Raw genomic sequence first — 18,309 nt, 5'->3', positions numbered from 1 at the left:
CATTTTTCCAGTCCTTTAGTCCTTCCTTATTAAGTCTGTATTATTTTGGAGAAAACATTTAGCAGCAGAAGCAGTGCAAGCTGAAATTTCTGTTTGAGTACATCAGCCAGCTTCTTTTGATGTTTTTCCCCATGTTTCCCCCCATTACAAAAGTCATATTGACACTCTCCCATCTTCGTTTTTGGGAAATGTGTAACTGCTTTTTTATTTGAACTTGCAGGACAGGTACAGTGCAATGAGTCAGAACCCAGAAAAAAGGCCTCTCCATTTTTTAATAGTCTTTGCTCTGAAGTTATGTTGCTGTGGGCTGATATAGTATTTCAAAATAATAGTAGTAATAGCACTGGTAGAAAATTGTATGTTATTATTATTATTTATTTTATTTATTTTCCTCCCCCGTTTGTGGCACCCCCCGTGGATGACGCCCCCTCCTAGCATTTGCCGATACTGCCTATGCCTAGGGCCGGCTCTGTCTGGCACCTCCATTGGTGGGACCAAGAAATAGCAGCATTACTCATCTTTCAGGTTATTGCTTTTAAGACCTGGTGCCTCAATCTTTAACCCTGTAGCTAATTGAAAGCAAGACTGCACACTTTGCCAAATTAGCTATGCACTGGTCCTTTTTGTGATGTACCCATGTATATACAGACAATGATCACCTGACACTGAAGAAAACTTAAAAATGTAATGATTCTCGATGAGTGTTCCCCCAGCAGTCCCCTTCAGTATCTTCAGTCAATATTTAGAACCAGATATCAAGCAGCATCTCAAGTCTGCAGCCTCTGACATAGGGCACTGCATTATCACACATGACTTATTTTTGTAGGTTATCCCAAACATTAGTGTTGCCCTGGTTCCCTCGACCAAAGCAAGATGATTTAAGATCATTACAGAAAATTTCAATCACAAGTTTATAATACCATCAGCATCCTGATCACTGTGTTTTAAGAAAATAGAGCTGTCTTATGAAGTAATATCACAATACTGAGTACCTACTGGCCTATTACCTCATTACACTACAACAAATGTTCATATGTGACATATTTACGTATATTGACACATCTAAAAATTGTTCTCTTTATTATGATACCTTGATTATTAAAATAGACCTCGTACTTTCAGAGATACACTAATTATCGAGCAGAGACGCGAAAATTGAGGGCTAGTTCTTAACAGGTTAAATAGTGACAAACAGCAGAGTTTTACTTTTTGTAATGCAGTTTTATTCATCACAAGAGTTTGCAGTAGCAAGCAAAATACTATGTTTTTCAAAACCAATTGGAACCATGGCAGCAATGGCTCAATGATGTCTACATGAATCCTGCAAACCTGAGACTACTGGTTTGTTTGATAATCCATTTGTTTCTCACATTGCGAAGCAGAAAGCTTGTTATTAAAGGGGCATTGATGCTCCTTCAGAACCATTGGCTGAAAAATGTCTCATCTCCATGAAGTATTTGGTGGAGCTTGCCCTTGGTCTGCTGGTGGTCCTCCTTGTCCTTCTTGTCCCCCTTGTTGCCAATTTTGTCCATACCTTGGTTCAGAAATGAATTAAAGTACAGGTTTCAGTTTCTAATTACATACATTCATGGGCGTAGCGGACGCGGGGTACGCGGGGGACATGTCCCCCGCACTTCCCGTATCAGTTGCCCTCTGTCCCCCACACTTTTTACAGCCATTACAACCATTCAATTAATTTTAAACACGTGGAAACGCGTTTTTCCGAGCCGCCTTTGAACGCACCATGAGTAGGCGGACCCAGGCTGCAAACACCGCTGTGGTGTTGCGAAGGATTTGAATCACACAGACGTCGATTCAGCTCTTGTTCAGCATGTTCAGCAAACCAGCCAAGAGGCAAAAAACTCATTTTTTTCCAAATAAACTGTGTAAGTTGAGTGATGCTGTTGCATGTAGATAATGTTTAGCTAAATGATGACTTACTAATAAATGTCAATATATCAAGTTAAGCTAGTTAACAATTGTTAACTGTTAGCTATGTTAAATCGCTTGCTAGGTGCAGAGGTGGTAGTAACTAGTTACATTTACTCCGTTACATTTCCTTGAGTAACTTTTTGGACAAATTGTACTCTTAACAGTTTTACATTGTGAAATGTTTTACTTTTACTTGAGCAATATTATTCTAAAGTAACAATACTCTTACTTGAGTAACGCTCAGGGACGGAAATCAGCACCTGCCAAACGCAGTTGAATTTGTGTGCTGGCGGTGAATTGAATCAATTTACCAGCCATTCCAGTCAGATCTGATCCAATTAATGATCGATATCTTGGTTAAGACATAACAGTGCGCTTTTCACAACCCCTAGAGTTAGATCCGGTCAAATTATACGTTTCTGATTGGACCAAAGTTTCAGTTGGACTTTAGCAGGGCCAGAGTTCCAACACTATTAGAAATTTGACTGCTAGATTTAAACTCTATAATCACTCATGTAAATACCCAACTGAGTGATGAATGCATTCATTGTGTCATGATATTTAAAAAAAAAAAACGAAATAACAGCAAAATGTACATTTTAACAAGTTGAATTAGGCTATACATTTATCAATATTCATATCGTTGCACATAGTAAACTGTAATTATTGCATATTTACACAAGATTTTAATAGAGAAAACTCAGAACACGAAAATTAACGATTAAAAACTTATTTGATGATGAAACATTTTATTTTAACACTTTATAATATAAATAAAAAAATAATAATAATCGAAAAAGCTTGAATAAACCCACTCCTCCTTAATTTCTGCACAGAACTTGTGCTCACTATTGTTTTGCTCATATTTTTTTAATCTTTATACAAGAGAAAGAGCAGGGTCAGGGAGGAGAAAGTGGACCAGAGGCCAGCAGCAGCAGGAATGAACAGGGAGGGTCTTCACTAGGGTTACCAACTCCCTGAAAAATAAATAAGGGACAACCCCCCCCCCCCCCCTTGGACTTAAAAAACATTCTCATTTTTTCTACATACCATATCTGCCTCTGGTGTTGCCTGGTGGACAACAAACCAGTCAAGGGTCCACCTGGTTGTCCCTCACGTGTAGACCACTAGATGCATGCTGTTTCACGTCAAACAGTTCACCATGGGCTACAGAAAAAGTGCGCCAGCAGACATTATCTACACTTTTTCCAGCCACGTTTTCTTTATCTCATTCGACTCTGTATTTTTGCAGCCTTTTCTTTTTCTCTCGGGGGAGTACCGTTACTGCTCATGGTGGAAGGCATACCGTCTGCAGTGTCCTGTGAACCTGTGTCGTTGTGAGCCATGCTGGATTGTTTTGCCAGTTGCCTCAGTCTCTTGTCTTCCAGTATCTTCTTGCAAGCGACAGTACCTCGACCAATGAGAAGAGCCGGATTCTGCATTGTTATTCTTGTGTGTGAGTGTGCTGTCAGCTCATTGGTCACAGAGCAAGAGAGGGCTGGCAGTAAGATTACCGTATATTTTCATATAAAACGCCGTCATTCATTGATTCCATTGACATTTTAAAGACCATTTTGATTCTCAAGGAAATATGGGACAAAGTGCGTCCCTTTTAAGCTCAATACGGGACGCGTAACTTTGTTTCTAAATACGGGACGATTCCGTTTTTCAAGGGACGGTTGGCAACCCTAGTCTTCACAGCAGGTGAGGAGAAATTATGACCATAATCCTTAGAACGTCTCTGTTATAACTGGCTGAGAGAAATAATTTCAATAGCATAAAAGGGACTTTAAGGTTAAATTCTACAACAATTTCACTACTACTACTGTATTCTTAATTCTATTTCAAAATGTTGCTTGCCATTAAATTAAATTATGTGGCTTATTACCCTGTTACCTTGTCACTACCATTCCATTTTGGTGCTGATAATTTGAAACAGGAACGGTGTTTTACAGAACTTTTCGTGTTCAGTGTCATTTGGCATTGAATTATCTGGTTACTCACCCTGTAGATGCTCGAGGGTCATTCTGTGTCAACTCAACCAGAGTTTGGCAGCTTTAGATTTTAGATTTTGACTTTAGCTTTTGGTAGTATATCATTTTAAAGACGTGAAGTCGGTCCCCTGGTGCTGTGCTGTTTGTGGTTATGTGGTTCTTTAGCCACTAAGGAGAGGTGCAATCGAATGCAAGAGGATAATAAATCACTCAATAGAACTCTGAATAATTTGTCCCCCTCACCTCTGAAATGATGGCTACGCCCCTGCATACATTACATCCTTATTTCTTATTTCAGTCTTATTTCTGTTCAATACTCATTCAATATCCCATAACAGTTACAAATAACAGTGACTACTAAGTCCTTACCTTCTAGCCATCTTCTCCATGTCCATTTTGTGTTTTTGTGCTAAACAGGCAAAGAGATGAGATTGAAATTGATATTTAAAACAGATTATAAAGTTTTTGTAAGATGGTTTAAGTGTTCAATGTGTGTTTAATTGTATTTATCAACAACTAAAGCTCCTCCTGCGTACAACCCTAACTTACGATCCATTTCATTATTTGTTTTTCATGCAAGTGCTTATTTACAGCTGACTGTCTGAGGTAGTCTTTCTACATAAACTTATTCAAGTTGACACTGAATATACATTCAGTTTTGATTTACCTCTCCATCCACTCTTGGCAGCTTTCCACATGGCTTTCAGACGTCCAAAAACACACTCCCCGGGTTCAGCCATGAGGACGACCAGGGTCAACACCAGAAAGATCATGACACACTTCATCCTGAAAATAACATCACCGTGGCTCATTACATCTCATTCCAAAGACAATGCATCTATATATGTAACATGAGGTTTAAATTTTCCTCTCACCTTTCTGCAGATTGATTATCAGAGCCAAAGCAAAAACCGTCGTCACGGACAGCAAAATGAGCACTGTGAGACCTAGAGGTGATGTAGATGTCTTTGGCGAGGAGTCATTGAGTTACCTCTCTTTTTATAGGGAGATCATCGCATTTTTTTTTCTCAGCCAAAGTGCTTAAGTCATTATGTGTTTCTTAATATATTTTGCAATGTCAGATATTAATCTAATCTCAATATCAAATCCCACTACTTTAAAGACGTGAGCAAGTGCATGGACTAAAAATACTTTCATTTCTTTGGGGTAGACGTCTTAAAACTAGGGCGGTCAATCTATTAGTATATTTAATCACAATAATCGCATGTTTGTCAGTAGTAAACTTGCGATTAATGATAAAATTAATCGCACATGTTTTAACCTCTTCTAAATATACCTTGAAGTTACATTTTTCAAGTTTCTTACACTCGTATTGGCATGGGTGAGGACAAATATGCTTCTTTTATGCAAATGTATGTTTCTTATTATTGCAACAATCCAAAACAACAAATACTGTTACCCCTAACAAGCAACAACAGATTGGGCATATTGACCTGAGTTTAACATTCCTTAGTAGTACTAGCACAATGCAGTGTCCAACTTTACACTCATAAAGGTTAACTAGATTATATTAATCAGCCTGCAAGCTGCAGCTAGCCATTTAGCTATTGCTCTTGAAAGTTTGACCCTTTTCTTTACCCATTTTTTTCTCAAGGAGGTTTGTTTCTGCTGCCATCCACATTGTAACTGCTGCATCACTACCTGATTTCCCAAAATACGGAGTGGGCCGAGGGTCATAACATGTGTGCGTATTGAGCTACAAAAGTTTCTGCTCTAACAGGGGAACTGCAAGGGTCTGCTCAGGGTCCCACAGATTGACAGACAGCTATCAATGTGTAATGTGTGTAAAAACGGCTTTTAACTAGAGCTGCCCAATAAATAAAAATACAGTCAATATGGCCAAGTGCAAAATCCCAAATTGCAAAAGCTTTTTCAAAGGTCAACTGTGTGACCAAACAGCATTATATTGAAGTACTGTAGTGCTGCAAACAAGTCATTGCCTACGAGTCTTGTTCTCCAAATGTTGTGTGTTTGACCGTTACATGATGTTTTAAGAAAGGAAGTCATTTATCAGTTTTATCTGCAAAAGAAGAACAAACCAGGTATTACACAACTGCATAATGTATGTATTAAGGTCAGCTTCCTCTTTGTAAAGTTCAAGGAAAAAATGAGTATATAGATTTATTGTTAAGTCTTGTAACACAACAGTACATTCTGATATCAAATGTTAACTATAGACCATCTTAATGTGGTATTACACTAGCTGAGGAGTCAATAACATGTTCACATTCCAACTCATGACTCCTCAGTAGTGATATTTACATTATTACATGAGTACTCAGTATACATGGGTTGGACCACATCTGCAGATTAAACTGGGCCTTTATTTTTTTCTCATCTTCACACCTGTGAAGTTTCATGACTGCATATTACAGTCTATAAGAAAAGAGAAAAATGTAATGATTCTCAATGAGTGTTCCCCAGCAGTCCCCTTAAATATCTTCAGTCAATATTTAGAACCAGATATCAAGCAGCATCTCAAGTCTGCAGCCTTTGACATGGGCCCCTGCATTATCACACATGACTTATTTTTGTAGGTTAACTCAAACATTAGTGTTGCCCTGGTTCCCTCGACAAAAGTAAGATGATTTAAGATCATTACAGAAAATTTCAAACACAACTTTATGATACCATCAGCATCCTGATCACTGTGTTAAGAAAATAGAGCTGATGATTTATAATATAAAGCAATATCAAAATACTGAGTACCCACAGGCCTCTGACCTATTACCTCATTACACTACAACAAATGCTCTAATGTCAATAGCAAATAAACTTTGTTTACATCATGGCCGAATTCCAATCTATGTAATAAATTCAGTGTTCAGCTTGTGTACTTCCTCTAATTTGTAAAGCCTGAGCAGAGCCCAATGGGCCTATGGTAACATATAAATGAAATATATAGTTTGGTACCTGATTATTAGCGTAAAAGTTGGCAGAGGTAATGTTCAGATGTTGTGCTATTGTTTGCTAGAGGTTTGGAGCTGCAGCTGCATCATTATGCAGGGATATTCATTCTAAGATTGAAATAAAACTTTACTTTATGCTGTGTGCCAACTAAATTTACTCGGACCCATTGAAATATATATGTATACTTACACATCTAAACAAATATTTAAAGTTTTCCCTTATTATTATACCATGATTATTCAAATAGACATAATAATAACAGCAGAGTTTGACTTTTTGTAATGCAGTTTTATTCATCCGAACAGTTGACAGTTGCTAGCAAAATTTCACGTTTTTCCAAACTGATTGGAACCATGGCTCAATGATGTCTACATGAATCCTGCAAACCTGAGACTACTGGTTTGTTTGATGATCCATGTGTTTCTCACACTGCAAAGCAGAAAGCGTGTTATTAAAGGGGCATTGATGCTCCTTCAGAACCACTGGCTTTATAAATGTCTCATCTCCATGCAACATTTGGTGGAGCTTGACCTTGGTCTGCTGGTGGTCCTCCTTGTCCTGCTTGTTCTCCTTGTTCGCTTTGTTTTGACTCTAAACAGGCAAGAAGATGAAAATGAAATAACACACACACACACAAACCTTATATGTGTATACATATATATATATATATATATATATATATATATATATATATATATATATATATATATATATATATATATCTCAATTAATTAATAACAGAAAAAATAATGCGACAAGAAAACAGCACGGAACGCGTTGCTCATTGCACAAGTTCCCAGCAAACTCGTAATACTGATGCATGTGGACACAACACAAGAAATGGAAACCGATGAGAAGTCGTTGCTGGGTTTGGTGGGTGTTTTAAAAAACTACTGGGTGGAAACCTGGATAAAAGCACAGTTGTGTGCAATTTGTGCAAGAAAGAATTTCACCGGAGCACTTCCAGCCTCTGCTACCACCTCAGTGTCAAAGATGTTGCAGCTAGCAAAGACAACGCTCCTAGTTCGAGCAGGCAGTGTCGACAAGATGACAGGGTTCAGAGCCAAAATGAGTGAGTCCATGACTGGCAAATTAACAAACGCACTGGCGAAATAGATTGCAGTGGACTGTCGGCCACTCTTGGTGGTAAACGACACTTTATGTTAACATGAAAATAAACACAATTTTGTTGTTTAAGCTCACTTGTGTCTATCTATATATTTATTGAATATTATTGAACCAAACTTCATGAATAGTTAGTAACAACGTAGTATGTGTTCCACTCATTCATCACAAAAACTGAATGTAAGAAGAAGGCTTATTGAAGTTGACACTGAATATACATCCAGTTTTGATTTACCTCTCCATCGACTCTTTGCGGCTTTCCATCCATGCTTAACAGCGCTCCATATGGATTTCAGACGTCCAAAAAAGCACTCTCCGGGTTCAGCCATGAGGACAACCAGGGTCAACACCAGAAAGATCATAACACACTTCATCCTGAAGAACAGATCACAGTGGCCACATCCAGGTCATTCACTGCCTTCATTCACCAGTGTCAAAGCTCATCACATGTCATCTTAAACGACTTTTCATCTTTTAAAGTAATATAAGACTAGACTTTTACTTCTCACCTTCCCACGGATTGTCACAGCCCCCCCAAAAAACAGCTAAAACTGGTGTCACAGACAGAAAAGTGAGCACTGTGAAATCTCGTGGACGTCTGTGTCGAGCAGTCCTGAGTGATCCGTCTCTTTATAAAGATGGATATTTTCTTCAACCCAATTGTCTTATCTTGTCACTCTGGTTTTTTTTTTTTTTTGCAATGCCAAGCTCTGCCCTTGGATGATAAGATGTTCACTAATCTCATTTTGTTATCATACTTCCTCAAAGACATGAGTAAGTGATTCTGCCAAGTTATTTTCATCTGTTTGGGGTAGACATCCTAAAACTGAACCAAATGTTTTATAAGTAGCAAAATGGTGAAATGATCAAATACTCAGGAGTGAGCTGCTAATGTTGCTGTTTAATGAGGTTATCAGGGGTCATCTCAGGGTCCTCACAGACTGTCACATGACTATCAGCATGTAATATAAAGTTGGTTTTAACTAGATCTGCCAGTGTTGTTGTCAAGACAACCTAAAACAGGAACAATTTGTGACCAAGACCAGAGTGTGTCAAGATCAATACATGACCAAGACTTTGAGAGGTTGAGACCCAGTCAAGACCAAGACCAGTCTGAGTTTAATATTTACAACACCAATTAAGTAATAACACAAACTCTTACATGCTTAACTGAATAAAAAAGCTGTTCTCAGAGGAACAGGAGGTCCCCAGAACACTGAAGCTAGAAATGTGGCAGGGTCCGCCAGATATAAACAAAGTCAAACAGTATGAAATTGTGTTGTCCCTTAAGGTTTGTTTTTTTGACTTTATTCATTCATAAAAACAAAGAGAGTTTGATTTAGTTTTGTTAAAGCATAGTACACCTATAAATGTTATATATTATTTTAGATATTGTAATTTTTGATAAAAAATAAATTCCCCCTCACAGAAAAAAATGCATGACAAATGTTCATGTCTTGTACATGATTGTACCGACAACGCATGATGTTTCTTAAAGGTCCCATATTATGAAAAACTGACTTTTTCTGGTATTTGGGGTGTTTTTGTGGGTCCATGGTGCTGCCACACACCTAGAAACTTTGAAAAAAGACTATCCATGCTTTTTTGAGTGAGATACAGATTTCTAAAGGGGTCCTGCCTGCAGTTTCCAGATACACCAGTCAAATTTGCTGCGGCTGTCGACGTCGACGGCCACTCATTTGCATATGGCTACCCCACTGCCCCTCCCTTCACCGCACGGTGTCTCCACCCACCAGGTACAGCTACCCATAGACATATATACATAGACGCCGCATTGACTGCTGCCGCCCACTAGGGCTGCGTGCCTACAGGGCGGCCATCTTGGAACAGGCCCACTCGCTCCTACAGTGCATTACAGCTATGGAGGAATGGTGTTTCTACACAATAAAAGTGATAATAAATCGCTCAGTTGTCAAGCTATTTTAACGAGGTTTGTTTGTCAAACGTCATACATGACAGACAGACAGATACATATATATATATATATATATATATATATATATATATATATATATATCATTATGTTATTATATTATCATTATCTTATTTTGATACATATATAAACACACACACATATATATACATTATATTTATATATATTTATATACATTATATTTATATATATATATATATATATATATATATATATATATATATATATATATATATATACTATTCGTATCATTATCATTATGTTATTATATTATCATTATATTATTTTAATATATATATATATACACACACACATATATACATACTATTCGTATCATTATCATTATGTTATTATATTATCATATTATTTTAATACATATATACACACACACACACATATATATACATGTATGTGTATATATATATATATATATATATATATATATATATATATATATATATATATACATATACTATACGTATCATTATCATTGTTATTGTATTATCATTATATTATTTTAATTATTATTGCTATTATTATTATTGCTATTATTATCATATTATTTTCATTATTACTGGTATTATTATTATTGTTATTATTATTATTGCTATTATTATTATTATCATTATATTATGATTCTTGTTATTGCTTAATTATATTATTATTGTTGCTTTTGCTATTATTATTATATTCATATTATATTGTTAGTATTATAATTATATCTCTATCATTATCATCATCATTATTATTATTATTATTATTATTGTAGACATAGGCTCTGCTGTCTCTACCCTTTTTGAATATCAGACCGTCAGAACAGCTTGCAGGAACTCACAGGATCACATTCTTTCCATTTTTTTGAGTGGCTCCCCTGAGGACTCAGACTTTGTTGCACGCTGCAGGACACAGAGGAGAACTTTGTTCCTCGTGGCTGTCCAGCTGTCCAAGAAACACCATATTCTTTTGGAAAATCTTATTTGTGTTATAAATCATCACCGTACAGACACGGTGAACAGACACTGCAGTCACAAGTTGATCTGGCCTCCTTTTGCGACCAGGAGGTGGCTGTGTGTCTGCTGTGAGGAGTGAAATAGGTGATACCGAGAGTCACCTGTGATCTGATTGGCATAGTGGAGTGACTGCCGCACTGGTATTTTTTTTTTCCCTCAGTGAATGTGAGCTCAAGTCCCGTAATTGTGTTTGTTCGAAAGGGCTCAATAGTTCCTCTATGTGATGCATGTTTACTCAGACAGGGAGAAGACAGAGTACGTGTTTTTAATAAAGGTTTATTAGAGATACACGTTCACAGGAAGAGCAACTCTCACCTTTCCTGTTTACAACGTCCTCCGTAACAACCAGCAACTCTGAAGATCTGACTTATTTCACTCATCAAATCCAACGTATTTTGAACACTATTTCTGTATTAAATGCACTGGCCTTAACAAAGGCACTGGTAAGTGAAATAAGTCAGCGACTGACACGTTTAATCAAACAGGACCCCAAACACGTATCAGGTATGTTTTTCACAGAAAAAACCTGAACAAAGAGGCAGATCAGAGGACAGCTACGTCTTCTCTTCCCGTTTTCAACATCTGTTGTAACTACGGTGACCACAGACGCATTCGGCTCACGGTCGCCAGTTAATGTAGTCCCGTGTTAAATCCGAAACACCGGCATCTTTTCATTCACAAATCTTCGGTCAGAAGCTCGTCTGCTGATAACATTAAGTTGAATTTGTATTTGGGTAGTAAAACCAGCATTTTAAAAATATCCAAGCACCCTGTATCATAGCTACATGTGTGACGTTTTTAACAAATCAATACGTTTGATAATCGGTCCAAAATTCAGCAAATAATTCTACTTTGAGATTAAGGAGTAACTCTTTCCTCCGTAGGTTGATGCACCGCTGCCTCTGCTAGCCCTGTTCCAAGATGGCGGCGCTGTAGGCACACCCCTCCACAGTCGATGAGGCGTCTATGTATATATGTCTATGCAGCTACCGTCTCGGAGATCCGCCATTACGCTATTGAAATCACCATGTCCAAGCTCAAGGAGAAGTGCGCTGTTGTTGGTTGCAAGGACCAGCACAAAACACTTCATCGTCTCCCAGCTGCAGAGGACAAAAGAGCAGCATGGATTGAATTTATTTTTGAGAGCAATGTCCCACCTGAAGTTGGCAAAAAACTGTTGGTGTGTGTGAACCACTTTGACCTGACTGTTTCACCAACTTGGGCCAGTACAAGGCAGGAGTAGTCGGCAGACTTGTACTCAAAGGAATACTTGCAGACCAGTGACATGTAAGTATACAAATAATGTGCTGTGTGTTCCTGTAGATAAGGCTGAACTCGTGCCTGATGTACTGTGTGTTTTACCATTGAGAACAAGGTATGGTTAGCGGCTAACCGCTAACGTTAGCTTCTCTGACCACACAAGTTAGTGCTACAGCAGAATCACTCTGTGTATTACATTTCTGATCTTGCACATTATGTAATGCGTGTCCTAGGGAAATGTCTGCATGTGCAAGTATTTAGCTGTTTTTATTTAGCAATTTTACACAAACTAACCAAGCAGTGTCACATAGTACCAGCTAACGCTAACCGCGATCTTCCAAGCTAATGCTAACCGCGAGCTAGTTCGCGATCAACACGGTCTCCACATGCAAACCCAGAGACCCGGTCGGTCAAGCGGTACATACACACACCCTCCACCGGGTCTAAGTTTTCATGATTTTGTGAAATAATGCATTTGAAAACGTTTTCTAAGCTGGAATATGTTGGCATAGGCCAGGGCAAAACGAGTGTACTGCTGAGTGCTACACAGAGTTTAGATTCTCTGCCCGAGCCCGCCGCTATCCTCGGACGGGCCGGGCCGGACCAGGCCCTTGACCAAGTATTTGTGCTTTTTTGTTTTTAATAACAGCTAGAAAAACGCGCATCTCTCTCCTCCCTCCATTTTTGTGTTGCTGCGTGGTGTTACACGTGAGTTATCCTCATGGTAAAAACGTGACTTGAGACGTACGTGACATCACTCCCCGAGACGCAAGAAAAAAGCAAGAATATATATTTTTACTAAGGAAAATGACCAAAATAATTCTAATGCACAGTGACTTGAATAAATAACTTTAATCTGATCACTTGTTTGTTAATGTTAACGCATTAGATTACTCGTTACTGAAATAAAGAGGTCAGGTTAGAGTAACATAAGGCGTTGCAGCCTTTAGTGCTTGAATTATACTGTAACAGTGCTGTCATGTGTTACTCCTATCCATATCTGGGAATTCTGTGCAGGATAATTAAACTGTGATTACTTGTTGAGAACATTTTAAATTGTTTGCCCATGTCTTGCAATTGTTTTCATGTTTTATTGTCTTTTTACTGTTTAAGACTCTACCTGGCTGCACTGCATTACAGTGAGAAGGCTGATAGAGGACAAGCCAGCACATCATCAGGAGATCCTCTTTTCAAACTGAGCTTTCCAAAGTCCAGGAAGGAAGGGAGAGTGCAGAGCCAAACCCGTGTAGACAGTGGCGACATTCCGTAAGTTTTACAATCTTTTATTTGAACCTCTCAAATTAAAATAAACATGGACACACAGGCATCACACAAAAGGTTGAACACAAACACTTAAAACTTAAAATCTGAATTATTTTAAGATGGTTTTCAAAATAAATAATGAGAATGTATAAATAAGCAGTAATTAGGAGAAATAAGAGAAACTTTACAACACTGCAGCACAAGGCTTTTTGGTTCTACTGCAATTTTCCTGTAAACATACATATTTGTTTATTGCATTGCAGACTGAGGTGATGCACTGTTGGACCTGCTCTCGTGAAGGTTTTCCAGGACCCTGCCCCATATGTGAAAGAGGTGCTGAAACTAATAATCCCTGAAGACCTCTTGGACCACACAGACAGGCAGCACAACTCTCACTCTCCACCCCAGAGAGCCCCAGCACCAGCTTACAAAGCTTCTGTAGGCTATATTGGCTGAACACAATTCAATATAAAGTCAGCACTGAATGTTTACACCCATGGCAACTAGATACTTTTTTTTGTTATTATTTTCATATTGATATTGAAGTTAATATATAAAGTCAAACTGTTTCACTTCAGATATTTATTTTCTTATTATTATTTCATTCATGTCAACACATGTTTACATATGTTTCTTACAATAAAACATCTTTCCTGACTGTTCTGTGTTTTCATTGTTTGATATGTAATTTTCATGGTAATAAGTAAAAGATGAACCACAAGCAATGTAAGATAGAGGAATCAGTTATATACTTTTCATCATAACACTTTTGCGATAAATTAATAGTATTTATGTGACTAAAAGCTTACTGCACTATTCCCCTCAGACGTAAAGGTCCATAGTCTGTCCGATAAATGTTCAGTGCATTCTGCAGTGCAGATACATTCAGGCAGACACGTTACAGGCCAGGAGGGTCCCCACCATGCATGATGGTGTCTCAGGAAGATGCTGTAGTCTTCGTTTAACCTAGAAATTATGAAAGGTAAGTGAGTGACGATAGATTAGAGAAAAGAGAGACAGAAAAATGACAACCATGTTTGCCCAGTGTTCACACTTAATTGTGGTATTTCCATACAGCAGATATTCTCAGGTTATGTAGGCATTTGTACACAATTGCCACAGGAACACCTGCTTTTATGCAGAATTTTTATTATTCACTGGAAACTATAATCGCTAATCACGTCGCATTTTTTCTTTGATAATATATCTAAAGTTTATAAACCGTTGTAACTGGTAAAAAAAACAACCAATTCTGCTGGTAGAGAGGTGATGGGGGGCAACTGTGGCTTATTGAAAATTTGAAAATTGCTGGCAGTAGCTAATTACAGGTCGTCACTACAAATAAACAGGTTCTCAAGCAACGTACCTGGCTACATAAAGGTAAATAATAATATACGGTCACGCTTTTCTCTTGTAACTGCTATTGCTAAATTGAATCCGCGTTACTTTAACTGGACAGCAGTAAACACCAGCCGAGGTTTGGCTTAGCTTTATGATGTAAACACTTGAGGCAGGAGAAGGGGGCTGTTATTTGAAACAACACGGGGCAGACGGCCAGTAAGCTCGTACAACTTTCGTTAGTCTGCAGTAACATAAAAGTAACGTCGAGGTAACAAACTTAACTACTAACCAATGAGAAGAATCAATGTTCGTTCTTACTTTCCTCTGGAGCCTATTGTTGTCCGGCGGCCATTACTTCCAGAAACTCCGCCGTTGCCATGGTCACATGATGCCGTCCTCACGTCTTCCGCAGGCAGGAAGAAGTGGGCGGCACCGTAGGCGGCGCGCAGTAGCTCATTAGCATTTAAAGGGAAAGGCACTGAAACAGGCCACCTGGAGCAGGGCTGTGAAACTGGTGTTTCAAGAACCCTGCTGTGCTCAATCCTTCAGCTTATTTCGACCAAAGCATGTTACTAACATTCCATTTAGACTTCAAGGAACCATGTTAAGAAGCAGAAATGAGCATAATATGGGACCTTTAAGTAAGAAAGCAATTTATCAGTTCTATCAGCAAAAGAAGAACAAACAAGGTATTTGAGAATTCAGGAGTCAAATGGTCAACATCCTTTTTGAACAGTTACGGGATATATTTTTAGTATGTAGGTTTATTGATAATTCTTGTAACATAACAGTACATTCTGAATTGAAATATACATTTGAGAACATCTTGTGGTGGCATTACAGTAGCTGAGAAGTCGATAACATGTTCGCATTCTGACCCACAACTACTACCGATCAGTGAGTGCTGAGTACTCATGTAATAATGTAGTTATTGCATGAGTACTCAGCACTCACTGATCAGACAACATCTATCTTTGTTCCCTGCTTCATTTTATATTCTATATATGTATGTTGTGTTATATTCAACTATTTTTGCAGCTCTTAATGTTGTAGTAACCCAGCTTGACCTATGTCTAAAGAAGGTCTCAGACTCAGACGGCGAGGAATGGATTTTGTTTCAAGACCAGTCAAGACTGTGACTGGAGAGACTTAATGATGGTTTCTATGAGACAAGAGTCACCTAGAAAACCTAATGTTTGCAAAAAATGGTCTTAGGTGGATAGTAAAACATAGTAAAAGGTGTACGTTTGACAAAAATAGAGTATTATGGGCCCAAATGCAGAAACACTCTCAGGAGGCTGACAGGATGAAGAACAAAAACCAAGCTTTAATCGCAAGTTGAAAAACCACTAAGGAAAGTCTACAAAACCAAGAATTGTAAATACCAAAAGAAGCAAAACAAAAGCTACGTACAAACTAGTAAAAACGCGAGGAGCAAAAAACAAGGAACATACCATTGGGAGACGGTGAATGGTGAGAAGGTTAAACTCAGGCGAAGAAAAGGACAAACAAGTGACAAAGACAGGAGGGAGCACACAGGCTTAAATACAAACAAAACTATAGAGGGGATGAGATGCAGGTGGAATGAGGCGGACAAAACACAGGTGAGGGGAAATAAACAGAAAAACTCCTGGAAGAGAGAAAAGCTAAAGAGGAAGATGCATTGCAGGTGTGCAGGGAAAGCAGACTGGTGAGGACCACAAGGAGACAGGAGGGAAAACAACACTGGAAAAAAGACTACAGACCAGCACACACCTATAGTTAATTTCAGCTCATAAGGGTTTGTTTACATTTCTTGTACAGAGAAAACAATGCAAATTTCCCACACATAATTAACCTCTGGAATGTTTTTTTATACACTTATATACACACATATTTTAACTGCACAAAAAAATTGAGGGAACACTTTAGTCACACATCAGATCTTGATGAACAAATTATTCAAGTTGAAAATCTTTACTGGTGTACATTGTTTAATTTGTGGAAAACAAAATAACATGACAGTGGTCAGTGGATACCAAAATCATCAGCCCATTAGGGGCTGAATTCAAATTCACACTCAAAATCCAAGTAAAAAATTGAAATCATAGGCTGGCTGATCCAACATCACAGAAACTCAAAATGTGACTGAGTAGTATGTATGGCCCAGAGTGCCTGCAAGCACTCCCAACAACATCTGGGCATGCTCCTGATGAGTCGGCAGATGGTGTCCAAGGTGATCTTCTCCCAGGCCTGGATCAGGGCATCAGTGAGCTCCTGGACAGTCTGTGGTAGTACTTGGAGGCATCAGGTGCACCAATACATAACATCCCATAGGTGATCAATTGGATTTAGGTCAGGGGAAAAAGGCAGGCATTGTCCTGCACCAGGAGGAACCCAGGGCCCATCTGACAGTTGCTCTGAGGATTTCATCCCGGTTTTCTAACAGCAGTCAGGGCACCGTTGGCTACTATGACATGGGTCAAGTCTGTGTGACCCTCCAAGGATATGCCTCCCCAGACCATCACTGACCCACCACCAAAATGGTCATGTTGGATGAGGTTACAGGCAGCATAACGTTCACCATGGTGTCTTCAGCCTGCTCTCATCTGTGAGAGAAGGACCTTCCAATTTTGGTGTTCTCTCGAGATAACAATTGAGCTGCAGGGTGCTGGGCTGTGAGCACAGGTCCCGCTAGAGCAGCGGTCCCCAACCACCGGGCCGCGGGCCGGTACCGGTCCATGGGTCATTTGGTACCGGGCCGCAGAGAAAGAATAAATACATTATTTCATTTCCGTTATATTGACGATCATATTCGGAAAGTTGTTTTATTTTCATCTCAAGAAAAACGGATTCTCTTTTAACAACATCCGTCTCTTCCTCTTGGCGCACTTGACACATACCTGTTTCAGTCACGGACCGGTATAGCCTAAAAAATCAAGCTAGCTGAGATTAGTGGAAAACAAACATCTTCGGAAAGTTACTTTGCAAAGAAAAAAGGAAAAGGCCCAAAGATGAGACGGAAGAAGAGGGAGATGGACAAATGTATTGAAGTTGGCTGTTAAAGTGGCTGAACTGCAGCTGTGGGGACGGTGAGTGGACAACTGCTATAATTTTTTTGTCGGACCACTGCACTACAGGACGTCAGGCCCTCATGCCACCCTCATGGAGTCTGTTTCTAACAGTTTTCTCAGAAACGTGCACACCAGTAGGCAGCTAGAGGTCATTTCTGTAGGGCTCTGGCAGTGCTCCCACTGTTCCACTTCTAACAAATGAGCAGATACCGGTCCTGCTGCTGGTTTGATGCCCTTCTCAAGCCCTGCTCAGCTGTCCTTGTGTAAAGGCTGGTCTCCTGGTATCTCTTCCATGCTCTTGAGACTGTGCTGGCAGACCCGGCAAACGTTCTTGCGACCACATGTATGTGCCATCCTGGAGGAGCTGGAATATCTGTGGAACCTGATTGGGCTGCAGGTTCCGCCCACTTACTACTGCTACCAGTAGTGACAAGGACACCAGTAGA

General features: G+C 39.0%; 2 protein-coding genes and 1 long non-coding RNA gene across 3 annotated transcripts in view; 1 reads left to right on the top strand and 2 right to left on the bottom strand.

The window, feature by feature from the left end:
* LOC115574023 (exostosin-1) overlaps positions 1–18,309 on the top strand; it is a 339,107-nt gene that overhangs the window by 130,500 nt on the left and 190,298 nt on the right. The gene's annotated exons all lie outside the window — the stretch shown is intronic.
* LOC115574024 (dicentracin-like) lies at positions 1,201–4,892 on the bottom strand. Its single transcript, XM_030405212.1, has 4 exons — positions 4,802–4,892; positions 4,594–4,712; positions 4,296–4,335; positions 1,201–1,534 (listed from the first exon to the last, which is right to left on the bottom strand). The coding sequence occupies exons 2-4, from the start codon at positions 4,709–4,711 to the stop codon at positions 1,441–1,443; spliced, it is 252 nt and encodes an 83-aa protein (XP_030261072.1). The 5' UTR covers position 4,712; positions 4,802–4,892; the 3' UTR covers positions 1,201–1,440.
* On the bottom strand, positions 7,125–8,643 carry LOC115574034 (uncharacterized). The gene is made up of 3 exons (XR_003982411.1): positions 8,492–8,643; positions 8,218–8,357; positions 7,125–7,448 (listed from the first exon to the last, which is right to left on the bottom strand). It is a non-coding gene; the product is annotated as an uncharacterized LOC115574034 (long non-coding RNA).

This window comes from Sparus aurata, chromosome 22 (genome assembly GCF_900880675.1).
Source record: "Sparus aurata chromosome 22, fSpaAur1.1, whole genome shotgun sequence".
Lineage (NCBI taxonomy): Eukaryota > Metazoa > Chordata > Actinopteri > Spariformes > Sparidae > Sparus > Sparus aurata.
This window is presented reverse-complemented; position numbering and strand designations above follow the sequence as displayed.

Excerpts from the sequence above, each read along its gene's own strand:
- LOC115574024 (XM_030405212.1), bottom strand. The coding sequence starts at position 4,711 with ATGAAGTGTGTCATGATCTTTCTGGTGTTGACCCTGGTCGTCCTCATG. Across the intron at positions 4,336-4,593 it reads TGCCAAGAGTGGATGGAGAG|CACAAAAACACAAAATGGAC; the intron begins GTAAATCAAAAC and ends TTGCCTGTTTAG. Across the intron at positions 1,535-4,295 it reads ATGGAGAAGATGGCTAGAAG|GTATGGACAAAATTGGCAAC; the intron begins GTAAGGACTTAG and ends TTCTGAACCAAG.